Source organism: Cheilinus undulatus, linkage group 20 (genome assembly GCF_018320785.1).
Source record: "Cheilinus undulatus linkage group 20, ASM1832078v1, whole genome shotgun sequence".
NCBI classification, from domain to species: Eukaryota; Metazoa; Chordata; class Actinopteri; order Labriformes; family Labridae; genus Cheilinus; species Cheilinus undulatus.
This window is the reverse complement of record NC_054884.1, coordinates 29,149,598-29,166,339: the sequence shown is the minus strand read 5'-3', so window position 1 is coordinate 29,166,339 and position 16,742 is coordinate 29,149,598. Positions and strand designations below refer to the sequence as shown.

Here is a 16,742-nt window from a genome sequence, read left to right as displayed (position 1 = left end):
CAGAGTGTACTCTAAAATATCCTGGTGAAGCTGTGTTGACTCTGGATTGATAAAACAGCGGACCAACACCAGCAGATGACAAGGCACCACAAATCACTACTGACTGTGGGAACTCCCCACTTACCTTTAAACAACTTGGATTCTGTGCCTCTCCACTCTTCCTCCGGTCCCTCTGACTTTTATTTCCATTCGAAATGAAAAATTTACTCTCATCTGAAAAAGCACTTGGAACTACTTAGCAATAGATTGTTGCCTTGTCATCTGCTCATGTTATGAAAGTTTCCCTTTTTGAATTAAATAACTGAGAGAAATGATTTTTTCTATGATATTCAGATGTGTAGAGATGCACCTGTAGTTTTACATTAAAAATAAAATGTGTTTAATTTTTAACTAAATCTGCTTTTTAACTGAATGTGTTCATCTTTTATGTGAAACAGGGAGGGTACCCATCCTGTAAAGTTTCGTCCTGCAAAATGTCCAACGGGACTCATTCACCAACTGCTCTTAGGAGGAAACTTTTCTTTAAACTCACCTGTGCAATTTTAGAGATATTCTTTTCTCATCAGATTTGTCCTTAGAAGTTAAATTCACAACCACACCAAAGCACAGTGCTAATACACATTTGAGGACTGTCATTCTGTTGCAAACTGATTGGTTATTGTTTTCATTCATTTTACACCTCTATGTTATTAAATAAAATACATAAATGCATCATTTGAATGTAGTCTGCTTTTATTTCAATCATGCAGAGTTCAGTCAAAACTCAGATTTTTTTCATGGATGTCGCAAAGAGAAGAGTTGTTTGCAGAAACAATAACAAACGTTTACATAAGGATGGCCTAAAGCTCCTGTGAGGAAGTTTCTGTTTGTTTTGGAACCCCTGTGGATGTAGTTTTCTGGAGAAAAATCAGTTGTGTCTCTTACTAAATCTTTAATATGGGAATTGTCAACTAAGGCAGTCTCTGCAGCATAAAAAAGCAAAAAAAAGGAGCACTAAACTTAAACTGGGAAGGTCAGTGCTCAAAATGTCCTTTAGAGCAGTCTATTTAGGCTTAAGGCACAATAGACATGGTTTGACCCGTGGTCTTCTTCAGCGTTCTCATGAAAAAGGAACCACATGACATCCACATTCGATGTTGCAGTGCACTTCCTTATAAAGGTGTGCCTTTAATTAAACAATCTAGTTGGAAGGCTCTTTTTTTTTTTTTTTTTTTTTTGCATTTACAGGAAGGAAAGATAATATCTTATTTTCCAGCCTGACCTGTTTCAACCTCTCAGGTGTCTAAAATAAACCTCTGTTCTCATTACTCTGGGTAAACTTTAGATGGATTAGTATTTACTTAAGTAAATATTTAGAGCATCATTTTACTGAAACATAAGTGGTTTGAATCAAAATAATTGTACCCTTACCTGAGAATATTATTAAGATGGATGTTGACATAAAGGGAGTTGGATGTGTTGATACAATACAATACAAGAACTTGATTTATCCCCGAAGGGAAAATCAATCGTCTGGGATTCTCATCTGTTTACTGTAGAATTATAAAGTCTAATAGCTGACGGTATGAAAGATTTTCTAAATCTTTCTGTCCTGCAGCGCAGGGATAAGGAGCCGTCCTTTAGAAATAAAATAAATAAAATTACTTAAATGGGTTTTTCATACAGTATTTATCACAAATTTCCAAAGCTTGCTTCAATTGTATACCACTAAATACCCGTTAGGCTAGTTAACGCCCTTTAATGGGCATTAATGACGGCAAATATGAGAAACCAGCTCGAGCTCCCAACTTACGGAAACGCTCATTAGTAAGGGCACAGGTGCAAACAATTGTGCCGTAAATGAGTAAAAAGGTGTGGTGAAAGTTCAGTGTCTCTGCCTCTGTACACTGAGCAGCAGCCCTGCCCAGCAATCACTCAGGTCTACAGGTCACTTACACGTCAGGTGGTTTTATCCCCAAGTATGAAGGCAAAGAAACCGCTGACACTCGGCTCTTAATTGAACATAAAGCCTGTGGCTGTGAGGAATGGCGCTCCTAAGCCCTAAGATTTTCTATATGGTGTTTGTCACAGTACTTGCCTGCGCCACTTTAATGCTTTCTTGGGAATTTTTACCTGAAAACATCGGGTAAGTTCATTTACACTTCCGTCTTTCAGATTTTATGCTAAGTTTTTTCTACCGCGGTGCGTGAACTTAGCCTATTTAAACCCAGAACTAATATTTTGAATTATGGATATATATATTTTTTAAATTTCCTCGTCAGCTGGCCGACCTTCTCTGGATACAGACCCAAAGATGAGAGCTTTGTTATTGTTGGGAATTTTAAACTCTGGGGCACAAAAGGAAACTCGACTCGACCACCTGATGATCTTAAGACACACGGAGATAAACTTGCTGTTTCAGCAAAGGCAAACTCCGTGTCAAACCCCAAAACTGACCCTCAGAGAGTCTCCACACGTGAACCTGAGACTCCCATGCCTCCTCTCGACATAAAGGCCTACAAGAAGCTTCCTATCTGGGACTTTGAGGATGTTTATAACCAGGATGCCCTACCCATGCAGACTGTAAGCATGTAAAAACAAGATTGGACTGTAAACACCTTGACACTGTTTTAGTGGGTACAAATGGCGTGAGCTGATCTACTGCACACTAGTTTGTCTTAGGTGTGACTTTCGTGCGTTTCTGTTTACTTTCCCTTCATACTTTGACATCTTATTTGATCAGTTACTCTTCTGTGATTTAATTGTTTTCCCATTCTTCCAGGCCTCAAATAAAGCAATAGATTCAGCCACATTTCAGTGAAATTCTACCTTTTCTGCCTGTTTCATAAACTTACATCTTGTCCTTTACTCTCAGACTTGTGCCCAATCTCTGCGAAAGTCCAAGAATGAGAGCTTCAAGAAGACTTTCCTTCCCAACATCCGTATGTATATGTATAAAGACAACGTCAACATGAGCGAGTGGAACAGGCTGTCACATTTTAACAACCCTTTTGGTTTTTTGGGATTCAAGTATGAAGGTGAGTTTGAGTGTCTGTGTTTTTCCATAATTGCTATGTGTGAGTGCTGGCTGATGGATATGCATTTATTGTGGATACTTATTATCTCGGTTTTCTCTGAATACTACAAAACTGCACCTGTCTTTTATTACCATAACTGTGGTTTGGAGTATTCGAAGGATTCTTGCTCACTGGATGACCCATTTTACAGTCCTCATATTGGAAAATAGGGAAAGATTGCAAATCTCAACAATTTTCACATTAAGGTTGCCAAATTAAATTATAGTTTACATTCGTACATACAAAAAATGAAAATGTGTTATTGTAATGAAAAGTTGGATTTCAGTCAAACTAACAATACTTTCTAACAGTCGGGGAAATGACAGCTATGCTCAGAACCAAGCCAGCCCATGACAGTGACAGTCCCCTGAAAAGCCCAATAAAATAGTGATTAAACACGTGTGTTGGATCAGTAACTTTGATGCAAACTTCTCTCTCAGCATTCTGAATTTTGTGCAGGTCGTGGCTTCGCTACGAGGTTCTACATAACCAAGCCAAATAGTTAAGTTCAATGACAGACTAGGCAGCATTCATTTTTTTAAGAACTTAAAAGCTTCCCCAAATTCTACCCAGGTATAATCCACATTATGCAAGCACTTGCCAGGGTCCACACTTTTGACACTTTTTTAACTAATTTTTGCCACTGTTTTGTTCACATTTGACCACTTTTTGCCAATTTTCTTTGTCTCTTTAATCCATTTCCACCTTTTTTTTTTTACACCTTTTAACAATTGCAGTTTTTCCCATTTTTTTCTTTTAACTCATTTTTCCTCTCATTGAATTTTCACTACTTTTTGGCCACTTTCAACAAATTTTTGCCACTTTTTTGGTTGCGTAACCTATATTTTCCTGTTTATGATAAGCACAGTGAGCCCAGCATATACCTCTAGTGGTACTTCCTTTATTTAGAATCAAAATCAAGTTTTATTGGGAAGTAGATTAGGAATTTTACTTTTTATTTGGTGCAAATTTAGAAGAAAATTATCAAAAGATTAATCAAAAAATGAGGGGCTAATAAAAATGTAAGGTTAGGAACTTAAATAGATTATTTTAGAAAAATCTAGTAGAGAAACACGACGTATTGCACGTATAAGGGGAAATGGTGTTTCTCACAGGAAACTTGCCAGTGAAGGTGGTGATGGGATGTTCAGATTTGTGAGTGTGGGAGGTGTTAGTAAACGAAACACAACTTCTTTACGTATCTGTACATGTTTACTTAACATTATACTTAACGGATGTATTGATTACAGAAACACTAGTGCATAAGTTCTGCTTAATCTGTTGGCTTCACTTGAGAAGTTTTCAGTTTTCCATCGAAGAAGTTCTTGATATAAGTGTTAATGTGCATGATTCTTTTGTTTTGCAGAAGTGATGAGAGCAGTGAGGTTGATCCCAAAGCCAAGAGAGCCGCTCTTTGCTCCATTGCCGGGCAGTAATGGGTGTATTACCTGTGCAGTGGTGGGCACAGGAGGGATCCTGAATGGCTCTAAGATGGGGAAAGAAATTGATGCTCATGAATACGTTATCAGGTAAGAGAGAATAATCCTTACAGGATATTTTTAGGACCTTTTGCTACTGGAAAGAAGATTTTTAAAACACTAAAAGGCTTTTTACGCAAGGGATTTTAATTGTATTTGATCATTTGAACCAACATATCCAGAGACTCGCTGAAAAAAAAAAAATTCAGAGGAGCTGGTGGACTGTAAATCTGTTTATGCTCGTTCAAAAAGGTACTGGTAGGCATGAAACTTTATGCTCTTCAAGATAATTGTTTTAGTGACCTAGTGTTGGCTACAGTAGGTAATACTAGTGCAGCTGTTTGCAAGGTGACAGAGGCCTCTGTAAGTGTTTCAGTTCTGTCTGAGGAGTCTGTGCAGGATGGGTCTCTGTGGTGGCTGCAGATCCAAACATTTATTTTTTTATTTTCAAATAAAACCCAGATGGAGAAGAATGGGGACTTGCATAATGTCACTCTGGCAAATGATGACTCAAAGATAAGGAGCAAATGCTCTCCTGCTGGTAGGTGTCAGGACTGACGTCATGACATCAGGTCAGGGTGTCAAACGAGACGGCAATGCAAGAAAAATTCTGACATGCTAGTCTTGTCGAACCGTGGTCATGGGGCGTCTTGGATGTGATGTTAATTATGTCACACTACAAGACAAAGAGCTGTTCTTTTCTCTAAAGCCAGGTAGTAATGGATGTATTACCTGTGCAGTAGTGAGCACAGGAGGGATCCTGAATGGCTCGGGTCAGGGTCTCAAAATAAACGACAGTGCAAAATGAATTCTGAAACCATGGTTGTGGGCGTCTTGGATGCGCTGTGGATTTTGTCACACAAGACCATTTGTTGTTCCCAACATGAATAACTGAGCTTGACATTTGGCGGTGAGCTGCAACGTTACAAATTCATGTAGTCTGATTGGTGCCAGCAGTTTCACAACTGGTGAAATGGGGATCGCCTGAGTGCAGTGGATGTGCCTCAAATGATTGTAGTATAAAGACACCTGTGTCTAGCAGGTCTGGTTAGTCAGTATTCCTGGCTACCATTACACCATATAGACACTCTTGATGATTTAGCAGTTAGTAGCATTTAGAAGTTTTGATTAAGGCTGGAGTTCAGTGAAAGATTTAGGGGAAAATATTAATATGTAATATTTTTAAAGCAGTATTTAGAAGTGGACATTTTTTTCCAAAAATGGTTTATTTGTGTTGTAAAATTTTTAAATGTGATGCAAAAATAGCATTAAAATCAATGTTGTGGATAAACTTTGACATAATCAGGACTACACCAGTAAAACAAAATTCTACCTGATATTATTTCTTTAGAAAACAACACATTTTTGTGATTTTTATTTTTTTTTTAAATTATTATTAGTATTATTTCTGGTCATAAAAAAGAATAGCAGCTTCTTGTATTCAAACTGACATTTAAAGGGTTAAACCCCCCTAAATCTTTAAGTATTAGGTATATTTGATTAGGACTAAAGTTGGGGGAAATAATCAATCAAAAAAGCTGGGGAAAATATATATTTAATACATTTTTCAGAATCTGCTTTATTTGCTTAGTATGCTTGGGAAACAAGGAATTTGACTATGGTTAGCTTTGCTCTCAATGTACAGGAATTAAACATGAAATGCATAAAAAAGCAACTTAAAAGTATAAAAATTAAGATTAAAATATGCACAAGCTTTGGGTAGGCATTTTGTCTAATATAATAAAGTCCGTGTGCTGAAGAGAGGTGATCAAGTGTATAAAATATGCAAAGATGTGGTCAGATTTACATGAGGCACATAAGATAACTTAAGATGGTGGATTAGTGCAAATGTGTATATGAGGTGAGACATTTTATTACAGTGAGCTTTTTGACTGCTTAAAGTACTGAGGCTGCCATATTGGATGCTGTGTTGCAATGCTGGGAATGTTTTTCTATATGCTCATTTTTGTCCTGAATGGGTGCAAAATTTGAACAATACCAGAGGGTTAGCATGCTCATAAAGAGAAGTTATTTGTTGAAGGAGAGCTTACTTTGATTGTGGAGAAGGGAGCAGGTGAATCATCTTTTCCCAGACATGCCAGATATGTGTCCATATTTTGGCATAATGTTTTTTTCAATAAGGGAACACCCAGCCTCTCTCCTCTGGCTACATTACTGGACAAGATGACACACCTGCTTCCTTGTCCACATCAAAGTAAATATGGCTTTAACTTCTCTGTTATTCATATAATCAGGGGTTTAATCAGTCCAGGGCTTTTTAGCAGCTCAACAACCCACTGATTTGTGCTGTGAGCCGTTATGCTTATTGAAGATGTGAATGTTTGAGTTCTCCTTTCCTGCTACATTCATAGAGGAAGCTTTGTGTTGAATAGTGAGGAACATTAATTTTCATTTGTGGTTAAGCCGAAGGCAGTGTTTGTTCAGAGTTTTGCATGAATAATCAGGCTTCATGCAGGGTGCAGGAGAGTGGATGATATTCAATGTGGTAGCTAGAGTAAAAGAAGTCCTATGCAGGGCTCTAATAAATGTCTTGAAATCCCAAGTATTTCCAAGATATATGGCACATGGGCTACTCAGTTACAGTAATATGAGTAAATATAGTTAGTTACTTTCTACCACTGCTCAGGCTTCACATGGTTGTATGTGCTGTTGTAGGCAAGTTTGAGAAATGTATGGTTATATTTACACTGCAGTTTAAAACACAGCCATGCAGTGGGGTCTGCTGCTCCGTCTTACCTAAAACATAGTATTAAGACAGTTTAACAGTGCCTACCTGTGCTAGAGGTGTTGATGTGTCTTGGACTTGAATTTCTCAATCCCCTCTAGATCCAGTGTCTCTCTATTTATTGCTGTGTATGAAGCTGAATGTTTTAGAGTTGGGATCTCGGGGTAAGGTAAACTAGAAAGTGTCACATTGCTGAAAAAGTGGCTAACGTCTCCCAAAATGTTTGTAACAATCAGGTCAGCCGCTATTTGTAGACTGGTTGGCAGCCCCTGCATGCCAGTTGCCATTTAAGGTGGCACCAGCAGTCTCTTGCACATCTGTAGCCACACCATTGCATCTGATAGATCCTACTTTAGGAGAAATAAGGAACCTTTCAACTGGAGAGCATTTGATGTGTTGCTGTGACTGAATCTATCCTCAAATGCATGCTCTGAAGGATTGAACATAGCCACAGATTTTGTACCATAGAGATTTTATGACCTCACAAAGTCGCCAAACTCCATGTGGTAGTCCTGCTGAGAAGAAAGTCGGCTTGTAGGGAGGGGGCCTTAAAGAGACAGTACTTGAAGTTTACTGTGTCAGGGATTTTAGACACCAGTGTGAGATGAAGAGTTTTCTAATTGTTACTTGTGCAAAGCTTCTACAAAACTTGAAGTGTGTGTAATATAGACACTAAATACATTTTTCAATGTTTGTGTGGCAGGATGAATGGTGCAGTCATTAAAGGTCATGAGGAGGATGTGGGAAATAGAACGTCTGTTTATGTTCACACGGCCCACTCCATCACTACATCAAAGTATATTTTCAAGAAGTATGGATACACAGCGGCCCCCAGTGATGAGGTATTCAAACTGTTATAAGAATAGTATGATATTATAACGATGACTACCTCATGCACTCATCTGTCTCCTTCTTACTTTGGCAGGGAATAAAATACGTCATGATACCAGAAGGGATGAGAGATTTCAATTGGCTCACAGGTCTTCTCAAAAGAGAGAGGATTGCTGCTGGACCGTATCGCAACTCACGGTGAATAAAAAGTTGTTGGTAAACAAAAGCACCTACAAGATATCGAGTGTGGTGTAATGATCACAAAGTTTTGATTTTGAGTACAGTTTGGTACATTTACAGTACAATAAGGGAAGCAAAAGCTCTAAGTAGAATTTATTTTAGTTTACTGGGGACTTGAAAACTTCCCTTTTACCCATTGTCTGAAGTGCAGCATCAACAGTGAAAGCTGTAAAGCCTGCATAGGTTTCTTTTTTATATTTGTGAAAAATAAAAACTGTTATACGCTTTAATGTTTTGTCAGTAGCCCCTTTTACATCGCCAGTTCTAGCTAGGACTTTGGCACCTGTTTCACAACCTCTGGTGTTGAAAAATTTACTTTAGGCTGGCTCCAAATGGCATTAGTTTTGCTAACGAAAATAAGACTAAAACTTGTTCTTTTGATGTTTTTTCAATGACAGAGACAGACCCTACTACCAAAAGTTCTTCAATCAATAAAGAATATTGATATGAATTACCAAAAACACCTTTTTAAAGAACTCAACCTTTTTGTCAAAGGATTTTGCACTCCAGGAACTGTATTTTTTTTTTCTCACTTGCGTGACGCCTTCATTTTTCAACACCAGACTCTCCTGCAGGGCCATGGGGTCAACTTGAGATCTGCCTCACACAGACACAGAAAATTGCTCTGCTGGCTCAGTTCCTAATGATCTTCTGTTTTCTCTCTTGACTTTCTGTCCTCCAGGCCGTGGACCTACTATAGCGGTCAGTTTAACGAGAGTCGCTTTTATGTTCTGCACCCGGATTTCCTCAGATACGTTCGAAACAGGTTGACTTCCTTTTGATATTTTTATATAGAATGCATTTTCTTCATAGATGAGAAATTAATTTCACAATATTAAAATAAAAATCTAAAACAATGTTGAATGAAAAAAAAGGCTTTGAAAAGCAAAATTAATGACAGGTTAGAAAGATGTTCAGATGGACAAGTCTGGAACCATTTTTTGTCTTTTTATATTGTATTAATCATTTATTGCCTACAGGTTCTTAAAGTCTCGTAATCTAAATGCTACATTCTGGCCAATCGTCAGACCAACCAATGGAGCGTTTACTGTCTTCTTGGCGCTGCAGACATGTGACATTGTAAGTTATTTTTTTATTATAACTCATCCAAATGCATTATAGAAGTATCCACACTTTTTATCAATCAATCTTTTTTTAATTAGCACCAATTCATAACTAAAGTTATCATAAAAGAGGGCAGGTCTGGACCGTACTCTCCGTCGTGGCCTGTTATAATAGACCAGTGTTAATTACCATGAGCACAGCACTAGCATAAGTATTTAGCCCCCTTACAGCTGCTACACAAACCTTCCCTATTGTAGGTCAGGAATTTCAAACAGACCAGGCTCGGTTTGACAGCCCTCTGCTGAAGCTGCTCTGGGGTTGGAAAGGCCTAGAAGGAGAGGTAGGGGTGGGAGAAAAGCAGGAAGAGGAGAGGGACAAGAGAAACAAACAAAAAAAACAACAAATGAGAGACAAAGTCAAAGCACTTGTGAACTTGTCTCCCATTTTGTAGGATGTGGCTGTAACTCAAATAATAATGGTAGCAGTATTTGAACATCAGACATCAGAAATAACTCTCAAAATGTGAAATCTTCTAACAAATCCTGTTTTTTTTTTGTCACCTCCAGGTGAGTGCGTATGGATTCATGACCGAAGACCACAAGAAATACAACAACTACTACTTTGAGAACAATGTTAAAACACGTGTTATTTTCTATTCTAACCATGACTACATACTGGAGAAAAATACATGGAAAAAACTACATGACATGAAAGTAATAAAGTTATACCAAGGAGCGGACTCAGAGAAAGGAACATAATACTAACTCAAATTATGCTTTGAGAATGGCAGTGCTGATGTTGGGGGGAACTTTAGGTCATTTTGTAGAAGAATAAAATAAACTATTTATTTATTAAGGCTTCTGTCATGGAAAATCAAATGAGGTTTGAGAATGTGCTGTTGCCATGGCCAAACTAGTGCCTGTATTTTTTCAAAGTTTTATTTTTAGGCTTTTGTGCCTTTGTCTGGATGGGACAGTTGATAGAGTAGAGCAGTGGTTTTCAAACTTTTTTGCCCAAGGCACACCAAAATTCAAGCTGACGTCACAAGGCACACCATATTAATGTCCTTGCAAAATAGCCTTTTTAGCATGTGTAGCAATGTCCCAACTGCGTGTAATGTGAGTGAGCGCCAGCTACAAAATCAGTTTGGTTACAGAGTTTCCTTTTGTAGCATCCTGACACCCTGCAAGTGATGCACTGCAGATCCCAGGTTTATCCCCAGTCACCCTGTTCCTATTTCCTCTCTGTCATTCCTATTAAGATGGACAAGTAACAAGGGAAGAGGTTGCACAGAGGATGACAAGGCACCAGGAGTGTCCCACCAGAGGATATTCTTAATTTTCTTCCACTTTTCTCAGTCCCTAAACTTGATAACTTGTTTTACTAAGTGGAGTGTAATGCATGGATGTTCTTCATAACCACTTATAAAATGTTAAGATCTGACTTGTGCTAACATGGAGACAAAACTATGTGGCTCACAACTGTTAGAGGATTTTCCACTTTCTAAGTAAAAGCATGGAATGTCATATTTTACATGTAAATTTACATTTGCATATTGAACAGAACAGATGGACAGTGAGCATGCAATGCTGCATGATGCAATGCAATGTGTAACGCTTGCATTCAGTAAGGACATTGGTTATAGTGTCTTAAGTTTTGCACAGTTGTAGTACTAATGTAAAGTCAGATGAATTCCCAAGGCACACCAGTGTGCCTCAGCACACCATTTGAGAACCACTGGAGTAGAGAATCTGAGAGAGTGTGAAAAAATAAAGGAAATGGGTTACACATCAGGACTTGAACTTGTGCCATTTGCTTGGAGCCCCCAATCAGGTTGTAATCTAGCTTAAAGTCAGGCTTTAAATCGTAGTGTGACCAGCCTAAACCAGTGATTCCTAAAGTGAAGCCTAAGGAACCTAGGAGGGCCAGAATCTATGATTGGCATGGTGGGGGGAGTCAGCCCTGAAGGGGGGTTAGGTTTAGCCATAAGTCACTAAGCAGTTAGAGTTAGGGCAAGGTAGTTGGGTAGGGCATACCTTGGAGCCCACACTAAGTCCTATGTTAGGGTTATTACATAATGCGGCGTTATTACATAATGTGGCGCTACACACCTTTATAAGGCAAATACTTGACATTTAGCATTCCAAAATGAAGGTTTTATAGAAAGGCTTTTCATGAACTTTCATGTTTAAACAGTTTAATAACTGTAAATTTGTTTGAAATGCTATGGATTCATACACATGAAAACTTCAGTGCTCGTGGACCAAATGACCATGTTAACAGGAAGCCATTTATTACTAAGGACATGCCTTAAAGATGTAGTGCAGATACTAGTTGTACATACATATCAAATGCTGTTACTTAACTGGTGAGTGTTCTGCTTACAGATGCAGAAGGATGTGCCATCAGCAGCTTAAAACCATGATGCAACAATCACAGTTTATGACTGCAGAGAGTACTTTAAGGTTGATTGATATGTCATACACATGAATGATACATTTTCCACTTACATGCATGATTGTCTTACAATTATCATGGGGATCTTCTAAGACGTGGTTTTGTGAATACATTGGTGTGGGATGTTTTATTACGCTGGTTGAACATATTGCCTTACAATATTACATATTCAGTATTTAAGAGTTGTGTTTGACTGTTTTCTCTGCACTTTTTTGTCTTTGAGTATTTACTTTTTAAACTGTCCATGAAATACTCCTTGTGTAAATATGATGATGATGATCTTAACAGGATGTAACAGATGTGAATGAGGACTTTTGTGTGAGGGCACAGCTGTGTAGTGATGAAGCAATATTCCTTAATAAACATTCAGAGGGAGGGTGAAGAAGAGCACACACTTTGTTCGTCTTTTACTCTCAACACGGGCTGTTGGTTTTTCACTCTTTGTGTTTGAAAATGATAACCACTACACCTTTAGAACGCTGGTTTCCAACTTGGGGTCTGGGCAACCCTGGGGGGGCGCCAAAGATCTCTGGAGGGCATCGGGTCCTGTTTGTCGTAATTAAATGTGCATATATTCTTTAAATCATAATTGGAAACATAATGTATGGTGGCTTGTTAGGGCCACCCTACATGATAAAAAATAAAGAACTAAGTTTTAAGGAAAAAGTTATTATTTTAAATTTTTTTTAAAGGGGAAATAACTCATAATTTTTTAGATTGCAAAGCAGTGTATTTACACAAAACCAAACTCAAAATATGAATTTTAAAATTCATAATTTTCAGGACCAAACTCAAAATTTTCAAGGTTTAAAAAATCAAAGATTTTGACATAATGCTCCAAAAAATATCAGGTTTTTAAAATTAAAAAAAAAAAAAAAGGCAAAATAGACATTGTGAATCCAAGAATTTACAACAAACCAAACTGAAAACAGTGGTTGGATGACCCCAGTTTACAGCCATTTCTTAGTTGAGAGAATTAAAGGAATGTAACTCTTCTAGGCTAAAATCACAAGTACCTTTTATCTTAGTCCCAGTAAGAAGTATTTTATTTTGGCTCCTGACTGCTGGACGTATGTAAGGAAAAGAGGCTCATCTTCGCTGATTTTCCTCCATGCAATCGGCTGCCTTCAACTGGATGGTTCATGTATAGTCAAGAAAAAGTGTTTGTAGGCCTGTAATGTTTGTATTTTGTCAGTGAAAACTAAACTTACATTTTTCCAAGCAGGTCCTGGGAGGAATTGGCTTTTCTTAGATATGAGTTTGGGGGGGGGGTAAGGTAAAAAATAGAATATATTCATGTACCTTTGGCTGTGATCACAGCTCTGAGTCTGTGTGGATAGGTCTCAGTCAAGCCTGGACTTTACTCCATTCCTCTTTGCGACACTGCTCAAGCATTGTCAGGTTGCATGGGGATCGGGCATAAACAATCCTTTTCTAGTCCCGCCGCTAAGTCTCTATTGGATTGAGGTCTGAGCTTTGACTCTGCCACTCCGGAACATTCACCTTGTTGTCTTGAAATCATTTCTGTGTAGCTTTTGCTGTACACTTCAGGTCATTGCTTTGCTGGAAAATAAATCTTCTCCCAAGCTGTAGTTTTCTTACAGACTGAATAAGATAGTCCTCCAGGATTTTCCTCTATTTTGCTGTATTCATTTTACCCTCTACCTTCACAAGCCTTCTAGGGCTGGCTGCTGAGAAGCATCCCCACTGCATGATTCTGCCACCACCATGCTTCGCAGTGGGGATGGTGCGTTTGCGGTTATGTGCAGTGTTTTATGTCTGCCAGATATAGCATCTTGTCTGATGGCTAAGGAGCTCCATTTTAGTCTCATCAGGCCAAATAACTTTCTTCCACTTGACCATGGAGCCAAACAAACTCTTGTCCAGATTGAATCTGAGTTTTCTTCAACAGTGGCTTTCTCTTTGCCATTCTCCCAAAGCTTTTATTGTTGAAGAACCCTGTACAACCTATCTCAAGCTGCTGAAGCTTGTTTCTCTTCAGAGTAGTCACAGGTGTCTTCCTGTTTGCATAGCTATGAAGACAATGGTTCTTTTGTGGTGCTGTGACATCTGTAGAATACCTGCAACACTAATAACATCTGTGGTTTTTTATCTGTATGGACAGTTGTGAAGCAAAGTCAACAGAGGTTTCTTGTTTGAACTAGCCATCCTCCTCCTGCTTGCATAGCCATGAAAATAATGGTTGTTTGTGGCGTTGTGACATCTGTAGAATACCTCCTACACTAATAACATCTGTGGTTTTATATATTTATGGATAGTTGTGAAGCAAAGTCAACAAAAGATGAGATAATTTATTTGAGACTAGCCAGCCTCTTCCTGCTTACTCAGATTTTAAAAAGATAGGATCTTACACAGCATACACCTGAGCAAAGGGCAGGGTCTGCCTGTTCCCAACCATCCACGTGGATCTTTCTGTTCCTGTCTTTCGTCTGTGCTGAAGTGATCAGCACCTTGTAAATCTTTTTCTGGATCTGTATGTTAATCCACAGAGAGGGGGCAGATAGAGGAATAAAACACGTATAGAGCCTAAGGTAAACTTAATACTAAACTTTGAATTATTTTAGAAAGCAGCTGGACATTTTATAAACCCCTTTGGACTTTGAGATCGGTAAAAGAGACTTGTAAAGTTGTCAGACATGCCCTAAAGCTTCTTGAGACAAATGGCACCATCTGCTGGATTACTAAAGCTTTCAGAAGACTTTTAACACAGGAATGGGTAGAAATAAACACTGGTTATATGGTATTAAGTATGAATGGATAATACTATCCAAGAAACCTAAAGAGAAATATAGACCACATATGCAGCACATGTCTACTCTGATGGTGTGTCCATGGGTGTAGCACAGGTGGGGAAAGGGGTACTGATTGCCCGGGCTCACAGTAGGGAGGGGCCCTTGAGAAGCCTGAAATAAAAAGTGTTTTTTAGTTGATTTTTTCTTAGTAATTAGTGTCATTTTTGAACCAAAAGCGACTAAAAAAAAAAAAAAAAACAATCAGACAACAGACTGAAATTGTATCAAATAGAATAAAATGCAATACTGGGGGGGGCCTGCTCTTCCCCTAAAAATATCCAAATGGTGCAGTCCATAGTAAAAATATTGTTTTTATTGTCATTAAAACCCTATCTATGCCCCTGGGTGTGTCATTGGAATGTGCAAACTGTGTTAATATGAATCTGTTAATTCTGGTGGCCATTTAAAATCTAGTCATAGTCTACAGATTACATTTTTTCCTGGTTTTAGTCACTTTTTCAGCCTTTGCATTTAAAGATATAAGAACTTTATCATAAGTCATAATCATCAATATTTAAAAAAAACTTGAAGTATTTCACAGGGGAAAAAATGTTTTCTAATTCTTTGAGATGCACCTGTATAACTTCATTCATCACGGTTGTGCCACTTAACATTTACAACTGATTTCAAATATTACAGGTAAATACTTTGACATATATTATTACTTTTGTTTCCTTCCAAGGTTGTTACAAAACTAACGTAATAACTAAAACTAAAATTCAAAAATATTTTAATTCACTGAAACTAAATAAGCTTTACCAAAAAAAAAAAAAAAGCTAACAAAAACTGTATAGTGTGCTTACAAAACTAACTAAAATAAAATAAAAATGGAGACAAAATATCTTTAGCTTTAGTCTTTGACTCAACCATACTGACTGGCACCTACACACATGTCTGGGGAGAGTAAAATTGCCTGATCTGACTGGTTAAAACTTCACACAGTGGTACTACAACTAAAATAATGAGGAGCTGAATATTTACAATTAACATGAAGAACACAAAAAAAGCCTCTTACGTCAATTCCAGCTCTCCCTTCTCTGATTCTAAACCTGGAAATTTCCATATCAAATTTTGGGAGACAGCACCCTCTGGTGGCGAGATAGAATGAGTGTGACAACCAACCTGTGTGACAACCAATCCCGTTTCTCCCTACCCTCCTGTGAGTAAAAGAAACTTCAGAGATTTAGGAGATGTAGAGATTTATTTTTACTTAAACAGAATCTACAAACAGGGCTTAAAGGTGAATATTGTGAAAAAGTTCAATATTGGAAAGTCATGGTGTCACACCCTAATCAGCTAATTAACTCAAACCCCCCTGCAAAGGTTTCCTGAGCCTTTAAATGGTCTCTCAGTCTGGGTCAGTAGGCTACACAATCATGGGGAAGACTGCAGACTTGACAGATGTCCAGAAGACAGTCATTGAAACCCTTCACAAGGAGGGTAAGCCACAAAAGGTCATTGCTAAAGAAGCTGGTTGTTCACAGAGTGCTGTATCCAAGCATCTTCACAGAAAGTTGAGTGGAAGGAAAAAGTGTGGGAGAATGAGGGAGAACCGCAGCCTTGAGAGGATTGTCAAGCAAAATCCATTCAAGAATTTGGGGGAGCTTCACAAGGAGTGGACTGAGTCTGGAGTCAGCGCATCAAGAGCGGATACGCACAGACGAATCCTAGACGTGGGCTACAAATGTGGGATTCCTCGTGTCAAGCCACTCCTGAACCAGAGACGTCAGAAGTGTCTTACCTGTGGAGAAAAGACCTGGACTGTTGCTCAGTGGTCCAAAGTCCTCTTTTCAGATGAAAGTAAATTTTGCATGTCATTTGGAAATCAAGGTCCCAGAGTCTGGAGGAAGAGTGGAGAGGCACAGAATCAACGTTGCTTGAAGTCCAGTGTGAAGTTTCCACAGTCAGTGATGGTTTGGGCTGCCATGGCATCTGCTGGTGTTGGTCCACTGTGTTTTCTGAAGCTCACAGTCAACGCAGCCATCCGCCAGGACATTTTAGAGCACTTCATGCCTCCTTCTGCTGACAAGCTTTATGGAGATGCTGATTTCATTTT

The 16,742-nt window shown here is 38.4% G+C and overlaps 1 protein-coding gene across 1 annotated transcript; it reads left to right on the top strand.

Annotated features, from left to right (window-relative positions):
• The first annotated feature begins 1,861 nt into the window (after nt 1-1,861).
• LOC121527839 (alpha-N-acetylgalactosaminide alpha-2,6-sialyltransferase 1-like) lies at nt 1,862-10,271 on the top strand. The gene is made up of 9 exons (XM_041814848.1): nt 1,862-2,125; nt 2,262-2,562; nt 2,855-3,017; nt 4,423-4,585; nt 7,984-8,122; nt 8,206-8,309; nt 9,034-9,117; nt 9,332-9,431; nt 9,983-10,271. The coding sequence occupies exons 1-9, from the start codon at nt 2,025-2,027 to the stop codon at nt 10,172-10,174; spliced, it is 1,347 nt and encodes a 448-aa protein (XP_041670782.1). The 5' UTR covers nt 1,862-2,024; the 3' UTR covers nt 10,175-10,271.
• The last annotated feature ends 6,471 nt before the right edge of the window (nt 10,272-16,742 follow it).

Bases quoted from the DNA above. Each gene is read 5' to 3' on its own strand.
- LOC121527839 (XM_041814848.1), top strand. From the start codon at position 2,025: ATGGCGCTCCTAAGCCCTAAGATTTTCTATATGGTGTTTGTCACAGTA. The intron at 2,126-2,261 runs GTAAGTTCATTT...TTTCCTCGTCAG, and splicing joins TTTTTACCTGAAAACATCGG to CTGGCCGACCTTCTCTGGAT. The intron at 9,432-9,982 runs GTAAGTTATTTT...TGTCACCTCCAG, and splicing joins CGCTGCAGACATGTGACATT to GTGAGTGCGTATGGATTCAT.